This window comes from Plasmodium malariae (genome assembly GCF_900090045.1).
Source record: "Plasmodium malariae genome assembly, chromosome: 10".
Classification (NCBI taxonomy): Eukaryota; Apicomplexa; class Aconoidasida; order Haemosporida; family Plasmodiidae; genus Plasmodium; species Plasmodium malariae.
In genome coordinates, this window is record NC_041784.1 from 1,283,067 (window position 1) to 1,304,213 (window position 21,147).

At 31.7% G+C, this 21,147-nt stretch overlaps 1 protein-coding gene across 1 annotated transcript; it reads right to left on the bottom strand.

The window, feature by feature from the left end:
* Positions 1–1,023: 1,023 nt before the first annotated feature.
* PmUG01_10036800 (conserved Plasmodium protein, unknown function) lies at positions 1,024–20,956 on the bottom strand (the record flags this gene model as incomplete). Its single annotated transcript, XM_029005565.1, has 11 exons — positions 1,024–1,109; positions 1,506–2,128; positions 2,361–2,617; positions 2,791–2,939; positions 3,143–6,371; positions 6,552–7,691; positions 8,059–10,098; positions 10,271–10,486; positions 11,489–14,074; positions 14,260–19,918; positions 20,367–20,956. 11 exons carry the CDS (start codon positions 20,954–20,956, stop codon positions 1,024–1,026), a joined length of 16,575 nt encoding a protein of 5,524 aa, XP_028862142.1.
* Positions 20,957–21,147: the final 191 nt, after the last annotated feature.

Genomic DNA, 21,147 nt, shown 5'->3' on the forward strand with positions numbered 1-21,147 from the left:
CAAACATGCATGTATATATATGTACATATGATTATACATATTTGTACATGTATGTTCATATTTGCATATGTTCGTACATATGATTGTACATATTTGTACATGTCTGTTCATATTTGTATATGTTCGTACATATGATTGTACATATTTGTACATGTCTGTTCATATTTGTATATGTTCGTACATATGATTGTACATATTTGTACATGTCTGTTCATATTTGTATATGTTCGTACATATGATTGTACATATTTGTACATGTCTGTTCATATTTGTATATGTTCGTACATATGATTGTACACATATGTATATGCAGATATTTAGGACTTGAACAACTGTAAAAACAATTTTAGCCTTAAGCGTTGTTTCACCATGTGTAGGTATAGTGAGACATGAAATGGATGAAAAAATAAAAAAAATGAATAATAATATAGTAAGATTAGTGTGCTAAAGTTATTCTTATATTTTTTAATATTTTATATATGCACGTGTCAGGTAAGAATATTGAACAGTATAAATATCGATACAACATTAATACTTTCAATTGCAATTCTTTTTTATCTTATATCTAAAATGTTGAAAAAGGCCTTTCATTTTTTATGCACATATTTGCATGGTAGACAGGTGGAGCTGCTAAAAAGAGGAAAAAAAAATAAAAATAAAAATAAAAAAAAAAAAAAAGAAAAAGAAAAAGAAAAAGAAAAGAAAAAAATAAAATAAAATAAAGAATAAAGAATAAAATAAAAAATAAAAAATAAAATAAAAAATAAAAAATAAAATAAAAAATAAAAAGATAAAAATATAAAAAAATATATACACTAATACACTAATATATTAATACGAAAATATATGAATACTCTAATATATAAATACATGATGACATTAATCCATTAATACATGGATACATAAATACATGAATGCATAATTAGTTTTATACATGTGTAAATATGTGTATGTACCCTCGTGCATAAAAATATGAACGGGCAAGGAAAAAATTCAACTGAAAAACAATTTTGCAGAAGGGCGTTATAGTAACATATGGACTTTAAACTTTTTGTAAATCATTTTGTTGTATATGCAAGGTAAGGGAAAGAAGAATAACAATTTGTCATCTGAAAAGAGTTAAAAAGCAAGTAGAGAAAAAAAAAAAAAAAAATCAATAAAATGTAGAGAAAAGTGAATGAGGAAAATATTTTTACTGAAAGTTGTACGACTATATACAGTGCCTCATGTTACGTTTAAAAAAATGTGCTACTGCAGTGGTAACTGCTACGACTGCTGCAACGACGCACATGCATAATTATTTGCGCAGCTTTATTCTGTTCTTCTTATTTTTAAATAAGCAAAATGTACACGCAAGCGAGTTGCATATGAAAGAAATAAAAAGGTGTAATTTGGGGAAGGAGGGCATTTAGCAGGGAACACGCGATATGCTTAAATATGCTCGACATGCATGTATATATAGACATATACGTATATATATATATTTTTTTTTTTTCCGTTTTTACTTTTTTTCGTGGACGGATTAAAACGCATAACAGGGCAGTAGTAAGCAAAATCGTTGTTATCAATTTGGTCCAAATTTGTAAAGATATCATAGAAGGAATCTAAATTTTTTGGTTGTTCAGTTGACTCATTCATGACATTTTTACTATTTTCATCATAATGGTCCAGTTTTGCATTTTCCAAATGTTCATTATTTTCACATATCCTATTTTTTTTGTTTTTCTTTATTTTTATCACTATATATGGAGAGTCATAGTAAAAGCTCTCTTCTCTTTCCCTCATATGCTCTTTGTAGTTATTCGAGCAATACATTCCTTTGCTTTCGTTGTGGTTACCACTATCGTTGTTGATGTTGTTGTTGTTGTTGTTTCCGCTGTTCTTGTTATCACCTTCTTTGTTCTCTTTTGTACAGTCATTTTGTGCGTGATCACTTGGTACATCGTCATTTTCGCTAGTTCCTTCGTAAAGAACTTCCATATTTTCGTCTTTTTTATTTTCTTCATTACATACATTAAAATATATGTTGTTCTTTTTATGAATTCTTTTATGCGCAAAATTACGAGAGCTTTTCACGTATTTGCTTTTGTATATTTTTATAGGTTCTATCCATGTGCCTTCTTCATTTCTAAAATGAAAAAACGAAATAAGGATAATCGGTTTGGGCACGTGGCTAGAGGGGTCTGCATGCAGGGGCCAGTCAGTGCTTCTTGTGTACGCACACATATATATATGCAGATATACATGCATATAAACATATGAACAGATATGTATGCACGCATAAATAAGCGCTTGCACACGGTTGTAATAACCACTTGTGGACTTATTTCGTTCTCATCGTTCCTTTTTATTCTCCTTACTCTTTAAATTTTTCCGAGTACTTGAAGGAAATATTTAAATTGTTAACACGAACGTTCATGTTAGTTGCATATGTAAAATAAAGGGAGTAAAAAAATAACAAAGGATTTCTAAACATGGAAATATTGTAAATATTTTTTTTTCCCTTCTGTTCTTTGTTTATAATGTCTTTCAAATAGATTAATTTTTCTTTTATATTTGCAAAAAATAGGGTCAAATTTTTTTCGCCATTTGCTAGATATTCCCATTTTCTTGGTACCTTAAGAAGGGGAGGAAAAACACATGCGCATGGATCTATATAAATATATGCACATAAATATAATATATATATATATATATACATACATACATACACAAGGGCGCATAATTTTACGCCTGTGTGTTTCCCCATTCGAATTAGCAAAAAAAAAAAAATATTCGTGTGAGACTCACTTTATAGGACAGTAGATCATTTTCCATGTTTGAATAAAAATTACTCAGAGCCTTATCGGATTGTACGAGTTTTATAAAATATTGAGTGTCCCTCTTCATTTCGTTAACACAACACACCAATGTATTGTACTCCTCCGTTAAATACTTTACTGCAAAATGTATATTCAAACAGGAAAAATGAGTAAGTGAAGAAAATGGTAATACGTGGGGATATATATGCTGAGCAGTCGAACGGGCCCACATATGTATATACATGCATGAATACATATATACATATGTATGCTTATATCTGCTTATGTGCACAGTTATGAGTATAGGCAATGCCCTACGAAAAGATTATCTAAATACGCACATTTGGATGTAGCATTAACAGCGGGTTTTATAAAAGAACAGGAAGCGAAGTCATCGAAGGAGAGCAAAATTAACTTGAGTATACTTAATTTTTCATATCCATTAACAATTGAATATTTCGAAAGAAACACATGGTGCATTAATTTTATGTTATAACCCATTTGATATATATGAGCGACTTTGTTCTGTTGTAACATTTTAAGCATTAAATGAAAATTTTCTTGTATATATTCAGCTAGCTGTTTTATTGTCGAGATATTGCTAGGTATTTTTAATATATTATTCATATTTGATATGGCATTTTTATTTATCTTGTTTGAAAAGAAATTACTTAAAAATAAGAAAAACATATTCTTAGTTAACACCCATTTGGAGGGAAAGATCAGTTCCAAGAACGTTGACAGATAGCTAAGAAAGAAGTCGTTGTATCGTTCTTCCATTTTTTGCTCCTTTGTTTCCTTTTTAGCCCTCTCGGTGGTATGCTCCGTAGTCCTATCCGTAGTCTGTTCCATTGTATGCCCCGTTATATGCCCCTTTGGATTGTCGCTAACAACCTCACCTTCTACTTCACCCCTGTGTGCGTCTTTCCCATTCAACACATCGCATGTGTTGTAGAACGTTTCAACTAAGTAAGTCATGTCGTTAATCAGATCAAATTCTAAACTCACATTATCTAAGTGCATTTGTTCATTTATGAGGACGAAAAAAAGAAGAGAGAAGAAGATGCACCTCGAGTGGGTTTCACTATCACCTCGATCATCATCACTATGATTGTTTCCGCAGCTGTTAATGCAGCTGCTGTCGTCATTGTTGCTGCTGCTTCTTCTATGCACATCAGGCGTATGTTTATGTGTGCGACCAACCTTATCACATTTGCTCTTGTCGCCTTGCTGCCCCCATCCAAACGAATCAATAGCATAGTACAAAAAGGTCAAGTAGTCACGTGAGTGTAAGCTGAAGTCCATATTAACCCTAACAGAGTTTCTTATCAGATAAGGAGTCATTACATTAATATTGAAGTAGAATACTACAAATATTTTATATATATTATTTTTTATGAAATTTTCTAATTTATTACTTTCTTCTTCATTTTTAATATCTAATACGATTATATCAGTTAATTTTGCCTGAACAGTGTTCATGTTTTTTATGTCGAGAAAAAGGACATTGTTGTTACTGAGCAGTACTTTTGACAGTATAAAACTGTACTGATTCTTTTCTAAAAGGATAATTATTTTACTTTTTTCTTTTAAAATGGTATTAAAGTAGCTGTAATTATTAATTTGGTCAAGTACAGGAAGACAATTTTTATACGGGGAAATTTCCACTAAATTTTCTGTGCTCTCTTCTACCAAAATATCCACGCTCTTTTCTGCCAAATTTTCTATCAGTTTTTCTCCGTATAACTGTGGGACTGGGTGAAACACACCTGGCGCTTCTCCCACTTTGTAGATGGCACCATTAATGTTTGCATTTATAAAATTATACAAATTGCAGTATATGTTGTTCTTACTGATGCATATACTGCTTCCTAACTTTAAAGATACGTAATTTATAATAGAAATGTGTAGATAATTTCTTCTTACAATTTTGTCTACTACTATTTTGTAAAAATACATTGAAGGGTTCCTTAACTCTTTTAGGGGAATGTCATTTTTACTATTAATTTCACAGAATTCATCTTTCTCTTTTATTATATAAGCATTCCATTGCATTTGATTTTCCTTTATATTTTGTAACAGCTTTTTAAAAATTTTTTTTTTGCAATTTTTTAATTCAATTAATTTGTCTAAGTAGTACATTATGGATTCTTTCTTTTCTCTCTGTGCTCCTTTTTGTAATTTTTCTATTTCATCATCTTCAATGCTATCAGAATATTTACATGATAACAGGTCAGACTCATCGCTACCTTCTGATGACTCTTCATAGAATAATTTTTTTAATTTTCTTTTCTTTATATAAAGTAATTTATCTGATTCTTCTAGGTTCAGTATCAGTTCTTTTATTCTGTGTTCTTGCTTACTATGTAGTATTGCATCTTGGGTTCCCATCCTTGTGTTCCCCTCCCTCAGGTAAGTCCCCCTGCCACAACTATTATTGTCATTGTCATTACCGTCATTACCACTGCTACAAATACGATTACTATTAATTCTATCGTTACTATTAATTCTATCGTTACTATTAATTCTATCGTTACTATTAATTCTATCGTTACTACTAAAACTATCGTTGCTTCTAATATTACCATTACTACTTGTGTTATTGTTGCTTCTACCTCTGATTGTACCTCCGCTTCTTCCGTTCTTTCCCTTCTCAAACTGGGAGCTCTCCTCTTCTCTGTCTAGTTCATAAACCATTAATCCAAAGTGCTCATCACAAGTACTGTCATTCGTTAGGGTAGAAAAACTATCATATATTTCATTGAACTCATCGTATTCACTTAACAACTTACCACATTCACTTAATTCACCACAACAGTACTCCTGCGTTTTAGTCTCATAATTATTCCCTTGCAAAATGGTTTTTCCCCCTTCGAGCCTCTTCTCGTGAGAGGTACACTTTTGGTGTTGAAAAGGAGAAAACTGATTTGAATTTTTTTCTGAACAGGGATCATATGCTTTTTTTCCATAAGGACTATAACTTCCCTTAATTGAGATCAAATTTTTTTTTTCCGCATATACACTGTCATGTTTAATATGCCCTTCCTTTTGTAACCTTGTTTGTGCTTCTACTTTTTCTTTATTATGGACAATATCTTGAATCACTCTTCTCTCACTATGCTTATTGTAATTTCTAAAAAATAAAAATATGTCCTTCCATTTTATGCATTTGTAGAAAAATACATCCAAATATATACTCAGGACAAAATTTAAAACTAATATATGTTTGCTGTCAATAAATGATATGATATGAAAGTAAAAAAAATTCAAAATATCCTTTTCATTATTCTCCTTTTCCATACAAAATTGATAAAAAAATGACTTAACAATTTTTAAGTAATGCCACTTAGGGATAGTATAATTTTTTTTAAATATTTTTATCGTTTGAGTTAGTAAGAAGAATACATATAATAAGATAAATTTATTCTTCTTGCTTGACCCGTTCCAGTTTCTCAATGCCTCTTCATTTTTTTTCCTTTCCATATATCTCTCTTTTTGCTTAATTAGTTCTTCTTTCGCTTCTTGTTCGTTCAGCTTTTTATTCAAAAGGGCATTTGCTGTGTTCATGACCTACGGTTAGAGTAAGGAGGATGCACAGGTGAATCAGGTTACAAGAAAATAGGTGGACATGTAAAGCGGGGATGAAATGGATTGATAGGCAGGTAAAGCGGTTAACAAATGGATAGTAGAACATGTAAAGGTTTATGCTCCTCTTTCCACTGATGCACTGGCATAATTCATCTGTCGTACCTTTTGCTCGTATATTTCTTTCTCAAGAACAGGAAAGGAACAATCCATATTTATTTTTTTCACTTTAGTATAGTAATAGAAGAATAAATTAAGAATATTCTTTCTTTTATATTCACAAAAGAGCACATGATAGTTATGTGGTATATTGTCAAAGTTAATCTGTTTATAGCTGCTTATAAAAATATATATAGCACTCTTACAGCAGTGGACATAACTTTCATTTAATATACTATAAGTCTTCTCATCTATTCCTTTAAAGATAAAGTAGTAATTATTATCTGCGTAGTATTTTAGGTTATTCAAAAATGTTGATGTTAAGTCTTCCTCATTAATATTATTATCTTCATTTTCCTGTGTGGTATTCTTAGTATTATGTGTTAAGTTGCTATAGCAAGAAGGGTACATGCTACACATCATTCCATTTTTAACATAGACATAGTTTTTCTTCTCTTGCTTTACTTTTTTGAAAAAATATTTTTTCAATTGATAAAACGGATCGACACATATAATTATTTTGTCATTTGTAGTGTCTAGTATATGACAATTAAACATGACCATGCTATCATTGCAGAGTTTAAGTTGCTCGTACTCCTTTACAAAGGATGTGTTAAGGAAGCCTTCAAAATTTAGTGCGCGCTTGAGATCCTCCTTGGCAGCATCTTGCGCACTATGCGATTGGTCCGACAAGTCATATTCGTCGTAGTCGTCATACTCGTCATATTCGTCATACTCGTCATACTCGTCATATTCGTCATATTCATCCGATTTGTCATATTCATCCGATTTGTCATATTCATCCGATTTGTCATGTTCGTCCGGTTTGTCATGTTCGTCCGGTTTGTCATGTTCGTCTGGTTTGTCATGTTCGTCTGGTTTGTCATGTTCTTCCGATTTGCGGGATGTACTTCCCTCTATGCTTCCTTCAACGGAACTGTATGCCGTTTGACCAACTCTTTTCCCCTCAACATCACACCAGTTTTTATATTTATATTTTTCCAAAATTAATAATTTTAAAAATTTGACTCGTTCCTTGCGATCAAAAGAAGAACAGTAACAGAACAGAATAGACTTAAAGAGAAGAATTTTTTTTTTCCTCTTTATCTCTTCTTTGACATCTTCGCGGATTGAGAGTAGCTCCTCCTACGAATAGTATCGAGCGAGAAAAAAAAAAAAAAAAAATTAATTGAATTGATTAACTGGTTGATTGACTGATTTGGTTGACTGATTTGGTTGATAGGCTGCCTGATTGATCGAAATAAAGGGCGAACCCTGCTTATCACGTGTATTGATGGAACGAAACGTTAAACGTGCTCGAGGTGCAAGGTATATGGTGCATGGTACACTTGCTCTATTCGTTTTTTACGGACATACACGTACACAAATCTGTAATTTTGCTTTCTTTTTTTTCGTTTTGCACTTTTTCTTTTTCGTTTTGCACTTTTTCTTTTTCGTTTTGCTTTTTTTCTTTTTCGTTTTTCTTTTTTTCTTTTTTTCTTTTTTGTCAAACCGCAAACATGGCGAGGACGTCGGAGGGCAAAGCGCTTGTGCGCATAGCTTTTATTTTTTCTTTTAGAGAAACAATTCCTGTTTTTAGTTCTTTTATCTTCTGTAATTGATCATTTAGTGTTTGTTTCTTTTTAGCATAATCATTAATAGCAGTTATGAAGTTGTGTATTATGCGAATAAACTTGTACTTTAGAAATTTGTACACGTTTGCCATGTTCTCGTATTTTAATACAAGGTTTTTATTAACAGCAGCTTCGTTAATATTTTGGACTTTTTTTAAAAAGTAGCTATATGTGAATGTATTTTTTATGAAATGCTTATCGTTCTTTTTGTTTATATATAAATATAAAATTTTAAGAAATCCTATGTAGTTGTCTTTATTACTAAATTTAAAGTATTCAAAATCTTCTTTTGTGATATTTTTTAAATTATTTTTTGCCTTAAGTATATTTATTTTATATTCTATTAACTGACGTTTTACGCAATTTGTTAATCTCTTCAGTTGAATATTTGCCTTTTTCAAGTCACTGACTTCTTTTTTTCCTGTCTTGTTCAGGTTAAATAATTTTGCTAACAACTTTTTGCACTCATCTTTTTTGATATATAGAAACTTATTCAGTTCTTCTTCCACAAACATGTGGTACATGTCATATGCATGCTTAGCTAATGCTGAGATACATTCACCACTGTATACTTTTCCTTTTGTTTTATCTGTTTCTTCGTTAGGATAAGCTTCATCTGTACATGTTTTCTTTCTCTTTTTCTTTAGGACAATATTATTTAAGTTATGTACAAGGTTACAAATAAATAGGAATTCCCGTTTGTTCCTACACACAGATGAAGAAAGGCTTTTTGTTTTCTTTTTTTTGTTTTTTTTGTTTACCTCTTCTTTATGTAAAGGAATAGAGAGAAAAGAATAAGTTAGTCTATTGCGCACATAATTATAAAGAGGAATAGAAATGTTAAATGAAAATATATCACTCTGTTCAAATTTGTATAAATTTAAATATGCTATATAACAACTTTTAAATAAGTAGCTGAACTTTTGGTGATAATTATTATATAAAGAATGAAAGTCATCCGAAAAAAATAAAAAATGATTCTTGTCTTGTAGTAAAGAAAATATATAATTGTTGAAATTTCCTTCTATGATCAACTCCTTATGCTTTATAATATTTATTATTTCTAGATAAAAATCGTTAACAAAATTGTCATATAGTCCATCCAAATCACAGTTGTAAAGAACTTGGTCGAAGAAGCCCATATACTCATCAGTGCTTAACATATGAGAGAGAAAAACATTTTTGCATACTAGGGGAGTTTCCTTTCGGTGCTCCCACTTACTATGATCACTGCCTCTATTAGCGCTTAACAAACATATGGTACGGTTGTATGCCTCCCGTATCTGACTCTTCGTAGTATCCAAATGTTCACTCAAAAAAATAGAAGTGTATGTTTTATAATGACAGTAGATGTCAATTATTTTTGACAATAACACCTTCTGATGATTAAGAAAAATAATATTAGTTCTTCTTATGATTAGGTACGAATTTATTAAAATAATTATTTGTATTAAATCGTTATAGAATATTTCAATGTTTTTCCTTTCAAAAAATATATTCAAATCGCAAATACTTAACCTGTTGCTAGCATCATCACATAGGTTCGTCTTCTTTTCAAAGGACACAACATTATTACTATTCATGTTTAGAAACAAATCGTTATCATCATAAATCATGTATTTTCTAAAGTGCTTATCAATATTTGTTTTTATTATTTCCTCGTACTTTATTCTATCTTTATAATTAATAACGTCATTACAGAATATGCGGAACAGATCCTTTTTAAAAAAAATCAATATATCATTAATACTGTTAGTGCACTCCTTATCATATAGCAATAAATAATTTATTATATTGTTAATCTTGTTGATATGGAGATAGTATTTACTCTTCTCCTTTGTCTTTACTATTCCCTCAAATATATTCATAATGCACGTTATAAAACTATTGCACTCGTTTATTACTTCTTCACAAAAATTCTGCAGGAAGAATAGGGGGGGGAAGAAGAGAAGTATAAAGAGGTGTCAATGTGTATACACGTGTGGATATACTCCTTAATATATATATATATATATGTATATAGGTAAGTAGGTATATAAATATATGTATACGTACGCTCCCACGAGCGCACGAACAGAAGGCTCTACTCACATATTTAAGGAATAGGGACTCTATTATATTTGAATAGATGGAGTGTATGTCCTTCATTGTTAGTGTAGACACATTAAGAATAAAAAAGTTTTTGTATATTTTTTTAAAAGTGCTGTGATTACTTTCAGCAATCGCACTGTGCTTGTTGTTTAAGGTACACACAATTCTGTTCTTAGAAAACATTACTCTCCTATTTCTTTCAACGTCGAAAAAGGCCTGCAGGGAGGGAGGGAAGCGAAGCGCGTGCGTAGGTGGTGATAAGCGCGAATAAGTATTATGATATATGCACTCATAAGTGTAGTGTTAAGTAGTGCTAAGTACTGTTAAGTAGTGTCAAGTAGTGTTAAGTAGTGTTAAGTAGTGTTAAGTAGTGTTAAGTAGTGTTAAGTAGTGTTAAGTAGTGTTAAGTAGTGTAAGTAGTGTTAAGTAGTGCTAAGTACTGTTAAGTAGTGTTAAGTAGTGTTAAGTAGTGCTAAGTACTGTTAAGTAGTGTTAAGTAGTGTTAAGTAGTGCTAAGTAGTGTTAAGTAGTGCTAAGTAGTGTTAAGTAGTGCTAAGTAGTGTTAAGTAGTGCTAAGTAGTGTTAAGTAGTGCTAAGTACTGTTAAGTAGTGTTAAGTAGTGTTAAGTAGTGTTAAGTAGTGTTAAGTAGTGTTAAGTAGTGTTAAGTAGTGTTAAGTAGTGTAAGTAGTGTTAAGTAGTGTTAAGTAGTGCTAAGTACTGTTAAGTAGTGCTAAGTAGTGTTAAGTAGTGTTAAGTAGTGTTAAGTAGTGTAAGTAGTGTTAAGTAGTGTTAAGTAGTGCTAAGTAGTAAGTAGTGCTAAGTAGTGCTAAGTAGTGTTAAGTAGTGCTAAGTAGTGTTAAGTAGTGTTAAGTAGTGCTAAGTAGTGTAAGTAGTTAAGTAGTGCTAAGTACTGTTAAGTAGTGCTAAGTAGTGTTAAGTAGTGCTAAGTAGTGTTAAGTAGTGCTAAGTAGTGTTAAGTAGTGTTAAGTAGTGCTAAGTACTGTTAAGTAGTGCTAAGTAGTGCTAAGTACTGTTAAGTAGTGTTAAGTAGTGTTAAATAGTGCTAAGTAGTGTTAAGTAGTGCTAAATACGCAAACATGTTATGCTAATCAGGCATACAAGTGCCGCTAAACCCGCGTGTGAGTAGTGCTCAGAGCGCGTGGATACAGCGTAACAGCAAAACATACAAGGCGTTATTTGCCGCTTTTCATCTTTACATTGTGCCTTATGAGATTGTAGAGGAACTCCATAGTCTTCTGAGACCGTTCTGTTGTCAATGAAGAAATGTCGTCTATGAAGATAGTAACATCATGAGTAATTTCATCTTTCGAAAAATAGAACGATTTGTTCAATTTTTTAATTATTTGATCATAATGAAAAAGATAATTGAATCGGAAAGAAAAATTGAAGATATAATTTTTTTTTTTAGTATATGCATTTAAGTAATTGTATATACACAAAGACTTGGCTGAGTTGGAAGTACCCATAAGCATAAAAGGTATATTCAAATTAAATGATATATTTAAAAAGTTGACCACTGATAGAATGTTCATATTTTCAAAAAGGAAATAATTAGAATTAGTTATTAGCACATTATGCATTAGTTTACTTTTATCTATTAATATATTTTCACTTCTGAAAAACTTTTCTTGTTTTAAAATTTTATTTGTTTCCATATTGTAGTATATATGTACAAATGATGTATTTCGTGGTATTATAGATATATTATTTATGTATTTAAATATATAATTTTCAAAATTTGTTCTTAGATCGTTTTGCATAAAAGATGTAAACGTATATATAAAACAAATAGTTATGATGTTATTCAAGTGGTTATCTATTATTTTCTTATCCGATCCTTTTTTTTCCTTCAATATATTTATAAAGTATTCAATGAATTTGACAAAATGGTGTATCAGAGTATTTACGTGAATACTTATGCGCACTTCGTTGTCTTGCAATACCTCAATGACTCCTTCCTCTTCCGCATCTGCATCAGTTCCACCGTCTTCCGAGTCGTCATCTCGGAGGGGATCGCTCTCACTACTTCCAAAGCTTACATCACTATCACCACCATCATGCTCATGTTCTTTCCCCTTTGTCCAGGCTGACCTTTTTTTTCCCTTTTTCGAACTATTGCCCTTTGCGATCTCATCTGTTTGTTCATCTCCACCATCTTCTTTACCCTCTTCCATAAATCTGTCTGTAAGTCCTTCTCCACATTCGTCGGCGTAAAACAATTCACGTCCTCCTTTCTTCGCATGCTGACTACCATTCGACTGACTATTCTCAGTTGCATAATCTTCGCCATCTACTTTCTGTTCTATGTTGCCCTCATTTGTTCCAACCCTCCCATGATCTCTCTTCCTTCTGCGCACCATCTGAGTAGTATTCTTTCTTTGCTTCTTAAAAAAATTTAGAGTTTCCATAATCAAGTCTTCAAATAATTTTATGATTTTCTTTTTTGCAAATTTATATGTTTTTATCTGTTCCACTGAGTAAGTAATGAAGGAAATATAAGGAACAGTATGCTTGACATTAATATAATAAACTTTGTCAAAAATGTATGGAGAAATTTTACTTAAATTTTCGGGTTTATATATAAAGCATTTGTGATTGTTATCATTATTTTCCTTATTTATTTCGCTGTACATGTTTTTCTTTAATGTATAATTACATATCTTTTCTATTAGTTCTGTCTCTAGTACGCTTATAAGTTTTAGTACTATTTTACTTTTATGCCCATGGTGCAGCTCATTATTCCCTTTTAGGTTTAGCCTCGACTTACCTGGCCTACTCTCACAATTCGCGGCATATTCCCTTCCATGAGGGGGCAGAATTTCCTTCATTTCTCGCCCTTGTTCGAGGGACTGCTCAAGGGGATGTTCAAGGGGCTGCTCTGCTACTTGTTCTCCCTCCGTCTGATGGTTGACCTGGCCATATGACAAGTTCTTAGCCGATTGCGTTATTGGTCGTATAATTCCATTTCCCGCGGCATTCTTTAATTCGTCATTTACTTTTAATACCTTTTTTCTCATTTCTGCTATCCCTTTGGATTCATTTGTATGGCCTAAAATAGGCATATCTTCATTGTGAAGAAGAAACCGTAGAACGTCCTTCTTCTGGCAGTAGTTCAAGTTAATTTTTTGAAAGACGCACAAATTATATGGAGAATTCTTGATCTCTTCCAAATATTTTAAAAAATGATATAGAAGAAAAACAATAATACTTATCCCTGAAAAATTTTTTCCAACAATTAAAATGTTTGTAATTTTATTTCCTTTCCTTTTATCCCACTCTATACTTTTTTCCTTTTCATTTTTTATATTTATTATTTCATACATTTCGATAGCTTTATCTATTTGGTATTTCAAAAAGTTCATTTTCTTTTCTTTTTTTAAAGCTTCTATAACGTTATTTATTTCTTTTTTCCAGTATTTAGTAGTACGTGTTGGGGAATGGAAGTTTGTGTCAGACCAGATATATGATTCCCGTTCCTTTTTCCCCTTATGTTTCCCCTCTTCTGTCTCTTCTTTCTGTTCCTCCTCTTCTTCCTCTTCCTCCCCTTGATGTACCTTTTTCTGTGCATATTTAAGCATCTTCTCACATCCCTCCCTTGACATGTTAAATAATAAACAAGTATTTTTTACCACCTCCTTTAGTTTATGCATTCCCACAAAATGCGAACAGAATTTTGTTATCTCTTTCACAATGGCATATTCTTCATTCGACTTGCATTTGATCATGCAAGTCTTCACAACTTTGATGAGCTTCTGTATACTCATGTGTTTCCTGAGCGCGTCCTGTGTAGATGTACACATGAGAAAGTGTGTACGAGAGTATGTGTGTAGGTATGCACATAAATGAAAAGGGAAACACATAGACACATGTAAAAATGGGCAAACGCACACATATATACAACCGAGAAAACATGAACACATGTAAAAATGGAAAACATAAACATGGAGTTCTCCCTTGACATGCTTACGTGCTGCCTCAAGTAGTGATATGCCCTGTGCACTGCATTGGAGAGGGAGACCGCTCTGCTGCTTCCAAAGGAAAGGAAGAGAAGGTGAAATAGCGGCAATGAAAATGGCTTGAAGGATTGCAATAACGAAAAAGAAAACTGCAGCTTCTTCGCACTCATATGATAAGACTGGTCAGAATAGTAATCATAAAAAGGGATAGAGATTTTACTGAGTGAAACATATATAAGATGCTTTTTGTTTAAATTAATTTCGTTGTTATTATTTATAATTATGGAATTCTTCTTATTCATAAGATGATAATTTATGTTTGCTAGTTGTTCATTTAATAATGCTAAAAGGTCCGGTTTATAAACATCTATTTCATGAAAGAACACAGACACATTAGAACACAAACTACATGATATAAAGTTGAGTATTTCACTATTTAGTAAATTTATTTGATTAATGAAGGCATAGTGAAACCCTAGAAGCGTAGAAAAATTTTTTGAGTATTTCATTATGTACGTAATGTTATTATTAGAACAGAGAGTAATCACATTATTTTGCAAATATTTGTAAAATAAAAAGGTGTACTCTCTTTCGTGATATAACAAGTCCATTGAGTAGTTGTAGTTACCTATCAGTTCATATCGGTATTTCACATTATGATGAAAAAATCTTATGTAATAGTTGTCTTTAGTATAGTAGTGCTTTATTTGTTCTAAGTAGCTGTAACTGTAACTATAGCTCTGACCGCTCACACTACAGTTGTTATTCTGCGTTCTCAGTATGGATTCCATCTTTTCTTTCATGTGCATAAAGAATGCCAGGATAAATGATATGTTCTTTTTTTCCTCCTCACCTCTGTCACTGTTAATATTGTTGTTACTATTGCTGTTGTTACTATTTCTGTTGTTACTATTTCTGTTGTTACTATTGCTGTTGTTACTATTGCTGTTGTTACTATTGCTGTTGTTACTATTGCTGTTGTTACTATTGCTGTTGTTACTATTGCTGTTGTTAGTATCGTTACTTCCATTCCTAGTAGCTTTGTTCTTAGCATCGGCTTGCTTCGGTGGGTGCATGGTCCTGCGGACCTCCTCAACTATGCTGCTTATGTTTTGAGTGAGAGCATAAAGGACAAATTTATTTTTCTGCACATCCTGAAAAACGTACTCCAGAATGTGCGTAAAATATATGCTTAGCAAAATGAATAATACTTGTCTATTTTGTATTGGCATAAAAAAGAGATAGGTGTCCTCCTTTAAAGGGGTAAAGAAATTTTTACTATTGACGTATATCTGTACTGTTCGCATTAGCCAGGATTTAATTTCATTGTTAATTTGGTTTAACAGAAATTCTATCTTTTTAAATTTTATTTCTTCTTTAAATATGATTCTTTCATTATCATTAGTTAGAATCCCACATATAGCTTCATTTTGATAAATTATTTTTTTTACATAAGGAAAGAGTTTGTGTACATATGTGTTCAAACTTTTCAAATCAGTTAGACTTAAATATACATTTAAGAATTCTTCATCATTTAGGAGATAAAAAGAATAGTATTCTCTTCTCCTTAGTAATGTATTCTTTTCGACCTCTTTTATTATATCCTGTAACTCGATCAAAAAACCATTAAAATAGTTGAAGTCATATTCCTTCTCAATATGTTTAGTAACATGAGGATATATATAGAATTCTTCACACTGGTGTTTATATTTATTAATAATAAAATTTAACTGATCGATGTTTATAATTTTCTTTAGTTCGTTATTCTTATATCTCTCTAAATTTTTTAGGCATAACTGTATACTCTTAATAATTACTAAAATGTTCGTAAAGCCCCGAATTTGTTTAGACAGTTTATACATATCTTCGTAAATATGCTTACTGAACAAATTATTTTGAATTATAAACAAATCAAAAAGAAGGCTTCTTAAATCGGGTATAAGTTCGTTCACATTATTGATGATATACACTTTCTTATTCATCAGACTTACATCTATTTTATACTTTTTTAACGTTATCTTTATCTGTTCAAATTTTTCATTTATCTTCTTTTCCTTTTCGTACTCGTAGCATATTGCTTCTATTTGCGCCAAGCTATCCTCAAACTGCAGTTCGAATAGATGCCTCAGTTCTATCTCCCCGTACAAGTACGACAGGATAGGAGACGGTGGAATAGAGACTGGGGAAGCACCTGCAGTAGCAGGTGGAGTAGAGGCTAGAAGAGTTTCTGATATAACCTCTGACGTGGCCCTTGTTGTAACAGATGACGAAACCGCTGACTCAGCTTCTACTCCTTTGGAGTGATCCATGTGCACCCCTACTTCGTACATATCGGCGTGTTTCCCCTCGTGCTGCTGCTCATCCAATCTCCTGCAAAGATTTAGAGTGTCAATCGTCCTCTTGAAGTACTTTTCACTGTTGCACACAATGACGAAAAGCTTCAAAATTTTCAGAACACCATCATACATTTTGCAGAGTCTACTACATTTGTCATAAAAGTCTTTGTTTACGAAATTTTTGTTAATTTTTTTAAAAAAAAAGTTAATATTATCTATTTCGGTGGACAGAAGTTCTATATTTAAATTTTTTATTTTTTGTAATTTATATTTTTCACTACAGCAAATGTATTTGAAGAATGTATATATAGTTAAACTATTATTTATAAACATATTTTTCAATAAACTGAAATTTACAAATTCGTTTTTCTTTTTTTTCAATACGTTTTGATAATACAAGTATTTATTTACCTCTTTTTTTATACTCACTATTTTTAGCCTAATAAATTCTAAGAGTTCAAAAATGTAAAATCGTTTTTTCATTTCATCGTTCAGTATTACTATTTCATTACTCTCGTTAATGCGGAAGTATTTTTCCAGGATGTTGTTGTCAGAATGCTCATAGAAGTCATCCTTCTCAGAGGAAGTGAGAAGTACGATTCCTCCCTTTTCTTGAACACCAATGTACTGTGCTTCTTTTTTTTTCCCCTCTTCCACTTCTTCAACGTGTGCTACGTCCTTTCCAATGATCCGATTTTTAGCCTCTTCTCCATTTCCTGTAGGAGTTGTAACTCCTCTGGAGCAGTAGACCTGGTTAATATCACTAACAGGTGTAACAAAGCGGAGGGCTTCTACCATCTGTGGCAGGGAGTAGTTAGCGCTATTTGGAATCAAGTTACACCTGACTATGGTAAGCATATTTTTTATTTTCTTTTCAATTTGATTAATTTCGGATGATAAGTCTTTATATAAGTCGTTGAACTGTAAGTCATAATTTTTTTCGCTATGTAAAATACTTTTTAATGATATCATTTTTTGATTTATATGAAAAATTTTCGTAGTTTGATTCCCATTAATACTTATATAATACTTCTTAAAAAGAAGAAAGAGAGACGAAATGGATTCTATATTTTCCTCAATTTGTATTAATTCATTTTCAAAAATATTAACAAAGTAGATGTAAGAAACCAATTCATCAATGGTACTTGGTTTTTTATTAATAATAGTATAGGATGTATCTAACTTTTGTGCTAATTCTTCTATTGTCTTATTATTTAAAGAAGGTAAATAATTTATTAAATCCATCCATTTTTTATTTATATTTTTTAATAAATAATCTATCAATATACTGTTGTCTACTTTAAATATATGAATGCTAAATTGTTTGTTCATTTTTTTTATTTTGTTTTCTAACTCCTTAAAGGATGTGAACAAAAGTGAAACGGACGTTACGTCCATTATGTTTATTTTTTCAATCTCTATTTTTTCATATTTGTTATGTAATGCTATAATATTACTGAAATCTTTGCATGCATCGTACATGGAATCGTACAGAATTCTCATCTTATCCTTCAGCTCGACGTCCAAATTGTATATTGTTTCGTCTGCATGTATGAAGTTAAAAAAGTTCATGTTCTGTTTGTCCACGTCAACTGCATCAACCACGTCAACCGCATCAACCACATCCACCGCATCAACCACATCCACCGCATCAACCACATCCACCGCATCAACCACATCCACCGCATCAACCACATCCACCGCATCAACCACATCCACCGCGCTAATAGCTTTTCCGCTAACATCCTTCGACTCCGCCCGCTTCCTACCCCCCCTGGTAGTAAACACGACTTTGTCGACGAATATTTCCCTTTTGAAAAACTCTTTTACTTTGTAGTACTGCATGAACTCCTCCCTTTTACATATATGTTCTAAGCTCATGTTTAAGTAATACATAATAGTATTTATGAGTAAATCATATTCTGGAGAAATTTTTAATTTATCCTCTTCTATAGTTAAAGCGACACTGAAAAGACATATATCGTTATTTATTTTGTTACTACTGCTATTACTCTTACTATAAATGTTGATGCTATTTCCAATACTTCTATTTTCGCCCTTGCTATTGTTTTCTTTATCTTCATTTTTAATTAATTTGTAAGGTACATATTTATTCGTTGGCGATTTGGTCGTATTACCACTTTGATGTAAGTTTTTTTTTAATTCTTTATATTCGTTGAATACAGTATACCCTTTTCTGCTTTCTTTCAACTGATTACTTTTTTTACTATTGCTGAGTGTGTAGCCTTCCCCTCTTGCTTCCTCCACATCGTGCTTATTATTCTTGCTCCCATCAACCAGACTAATATGACTTCCATTCGAATTAACTTGTTTTTCACTTCTACTAACGTGGATGCCCTTCTCGCCGGAACTACTCCCCCTATCGTCCATTTCAAAATAGTTGTTCAACTGCTTGAGGAAGTACTCGTAAGTGTTAATGATGATTCCCTTCAATGTGTTGTCACACATGTACTGACATAAGCGAATAAAACGTTTTATATATATGCAATAGCAGTTGCTGAGGGCTATTTTGTTATAATATATATCTATACTTGTTTCATCTTCCTTCTTTTTATACATTTTTTTTTTATATATATTTTTCTGCCTACTTATTTGAGTCTTTCTTTGGACACTCCTACTCCCCATGCCCTTCATAAGCGCACTTCTGGGGGGCAGACGACCTCCGTTACTTTCATCTACACCTATTGAAGTACCGCTATTCTCACTTTCGTTTATCACAGTACCGCTATTCTCATTTCCGTTTATCACAGTACCGCTAACCACGGGACCGCTACCCCTTGACATATCTTCTCTTATCCCGTTTTTTCTCAAAAAATCGTTGAGGGCCTTGAGACAGTACTTACATATTATGTTTGTTATTTGTTTCAGCTTTCCCTTCAGAAATGAATCAAATTTTAAGAAATACTCATTTTGGAATTCCTTAAATTGTTCTATGTTCACATTATTTATATTTATATCCACTAATTTGAATTCATTCAATTCGTTTAAAATTATTTGTATTTGTATGATACCTTTTAAAAAACTGTCGTTTAAAAACAGTAAGTTCTCTTTTATATATGCTTTTTTCTTTTTAAATTTGGTAGACTTAATTCTATTTTTTAATAAAAAAAAATATTTATATAAGGGAAATTTCTTAATAAATTTTAATCCTAAAGCACTATTTAGTAATGTTATATGGTTTTTCCATTCATTTATTTCGTAAAATGTTGTTTCGTTCTTTTCATTTATCATAACTCCGTGTAGTGAGATAGACATGATTCCTATTTCTTTCTTGTTTCCACAGTCCACTCGTTCGTAGCGGTTGTTAGACAGCCTTAACAGGGGGAAAAAAGGCGTCCGTAAATGGGTATATATATGTGTGTATACGTGTGTATGTTAGTATATGTACATGGTATATGTGTATATATTATATGTATACGTAATATATGTACATGTATGTATGTGCACTTCTTTTTTTTGCCTATTTTATTAGTGAAATGTGTCTGGTAGTCTATTGTCAAAGAAACAAATAAATTAGCTAGTTGGCGAATTGACAAGACTGGTGAAGAAGAAGAAAGGGGGGGGGGGAGGAGCGAATGAAAACAAAGCCGCAAAAAGATGTAGGCATTGTCAATTAGAAGCGCATGAACAAAACGTGCAAAAAAGGGGAGAAGCATATAATAATAGAAGTGGAAAAGTAATGCCTAAAGTATTATGTGTATACAAATGATATGCATACACGAATTATGAACAATTGAATGTGAGGGAACACAAAATTTTACCTCCTTACATAAATAAATGCGTTGTTTTTTAAATTATTCTTCACAAATTCTATCAATTCTATGTGGTTCTGCCATTTGTTCACTATACTGAAGCTTGCTTCTACAATGTTCTTTGTCTTACTGTACGTATTTTCTTTTTCTTTTTCACTGCAATTTTTTCCCTTTTTCATCCAAATCGCATCGTAATTGTAGGGAGTAGGCGTCGTGGTACTAGTACCTGCAGCAGTACCTATAGCACCACCTGCCGCAACAGCTGCAGTGGGCACGTTTTTACCCGAGTGATCATCTCCCCTTATATTTGTTTTTCTAAGAGAGATTTTTGTTTTATTATTTGCGCTACTAGCATTCTCCTTAGAAGCAGCATTTTCCTGTAATATATCGTTTATTTCGAAAAAAATATCAAAAGCATTTTTTTCACCATCATTTATTTTTTTGCTACTAACACTGTCTTGCTCAAACGTTGATGTTACACCTATGCTCCTTTTCCTAGAATGACCTACTACTTTATTTTTTTTTTCATTACAAACATGTTGGTTACATGTGTTACTAAATTTAATTACTAGGTTTTTTTTTAGTGAGCTATAATTCATTATTTATTCCTTTCTCCTAATTCCTTTTTATTCTTGTATTTCTCCTTTTCTGTATGCCTTTTTTTTTTTTTTTTTCTTTTTTTTTTTTTATGAACATTTAAAAAGTGAAGGAAAGGAATAATATCTATTAACTTTATATAAACTTTGTATAAACTTTGTATAAACTTTGTATAACTTTTGTATAATCTTTG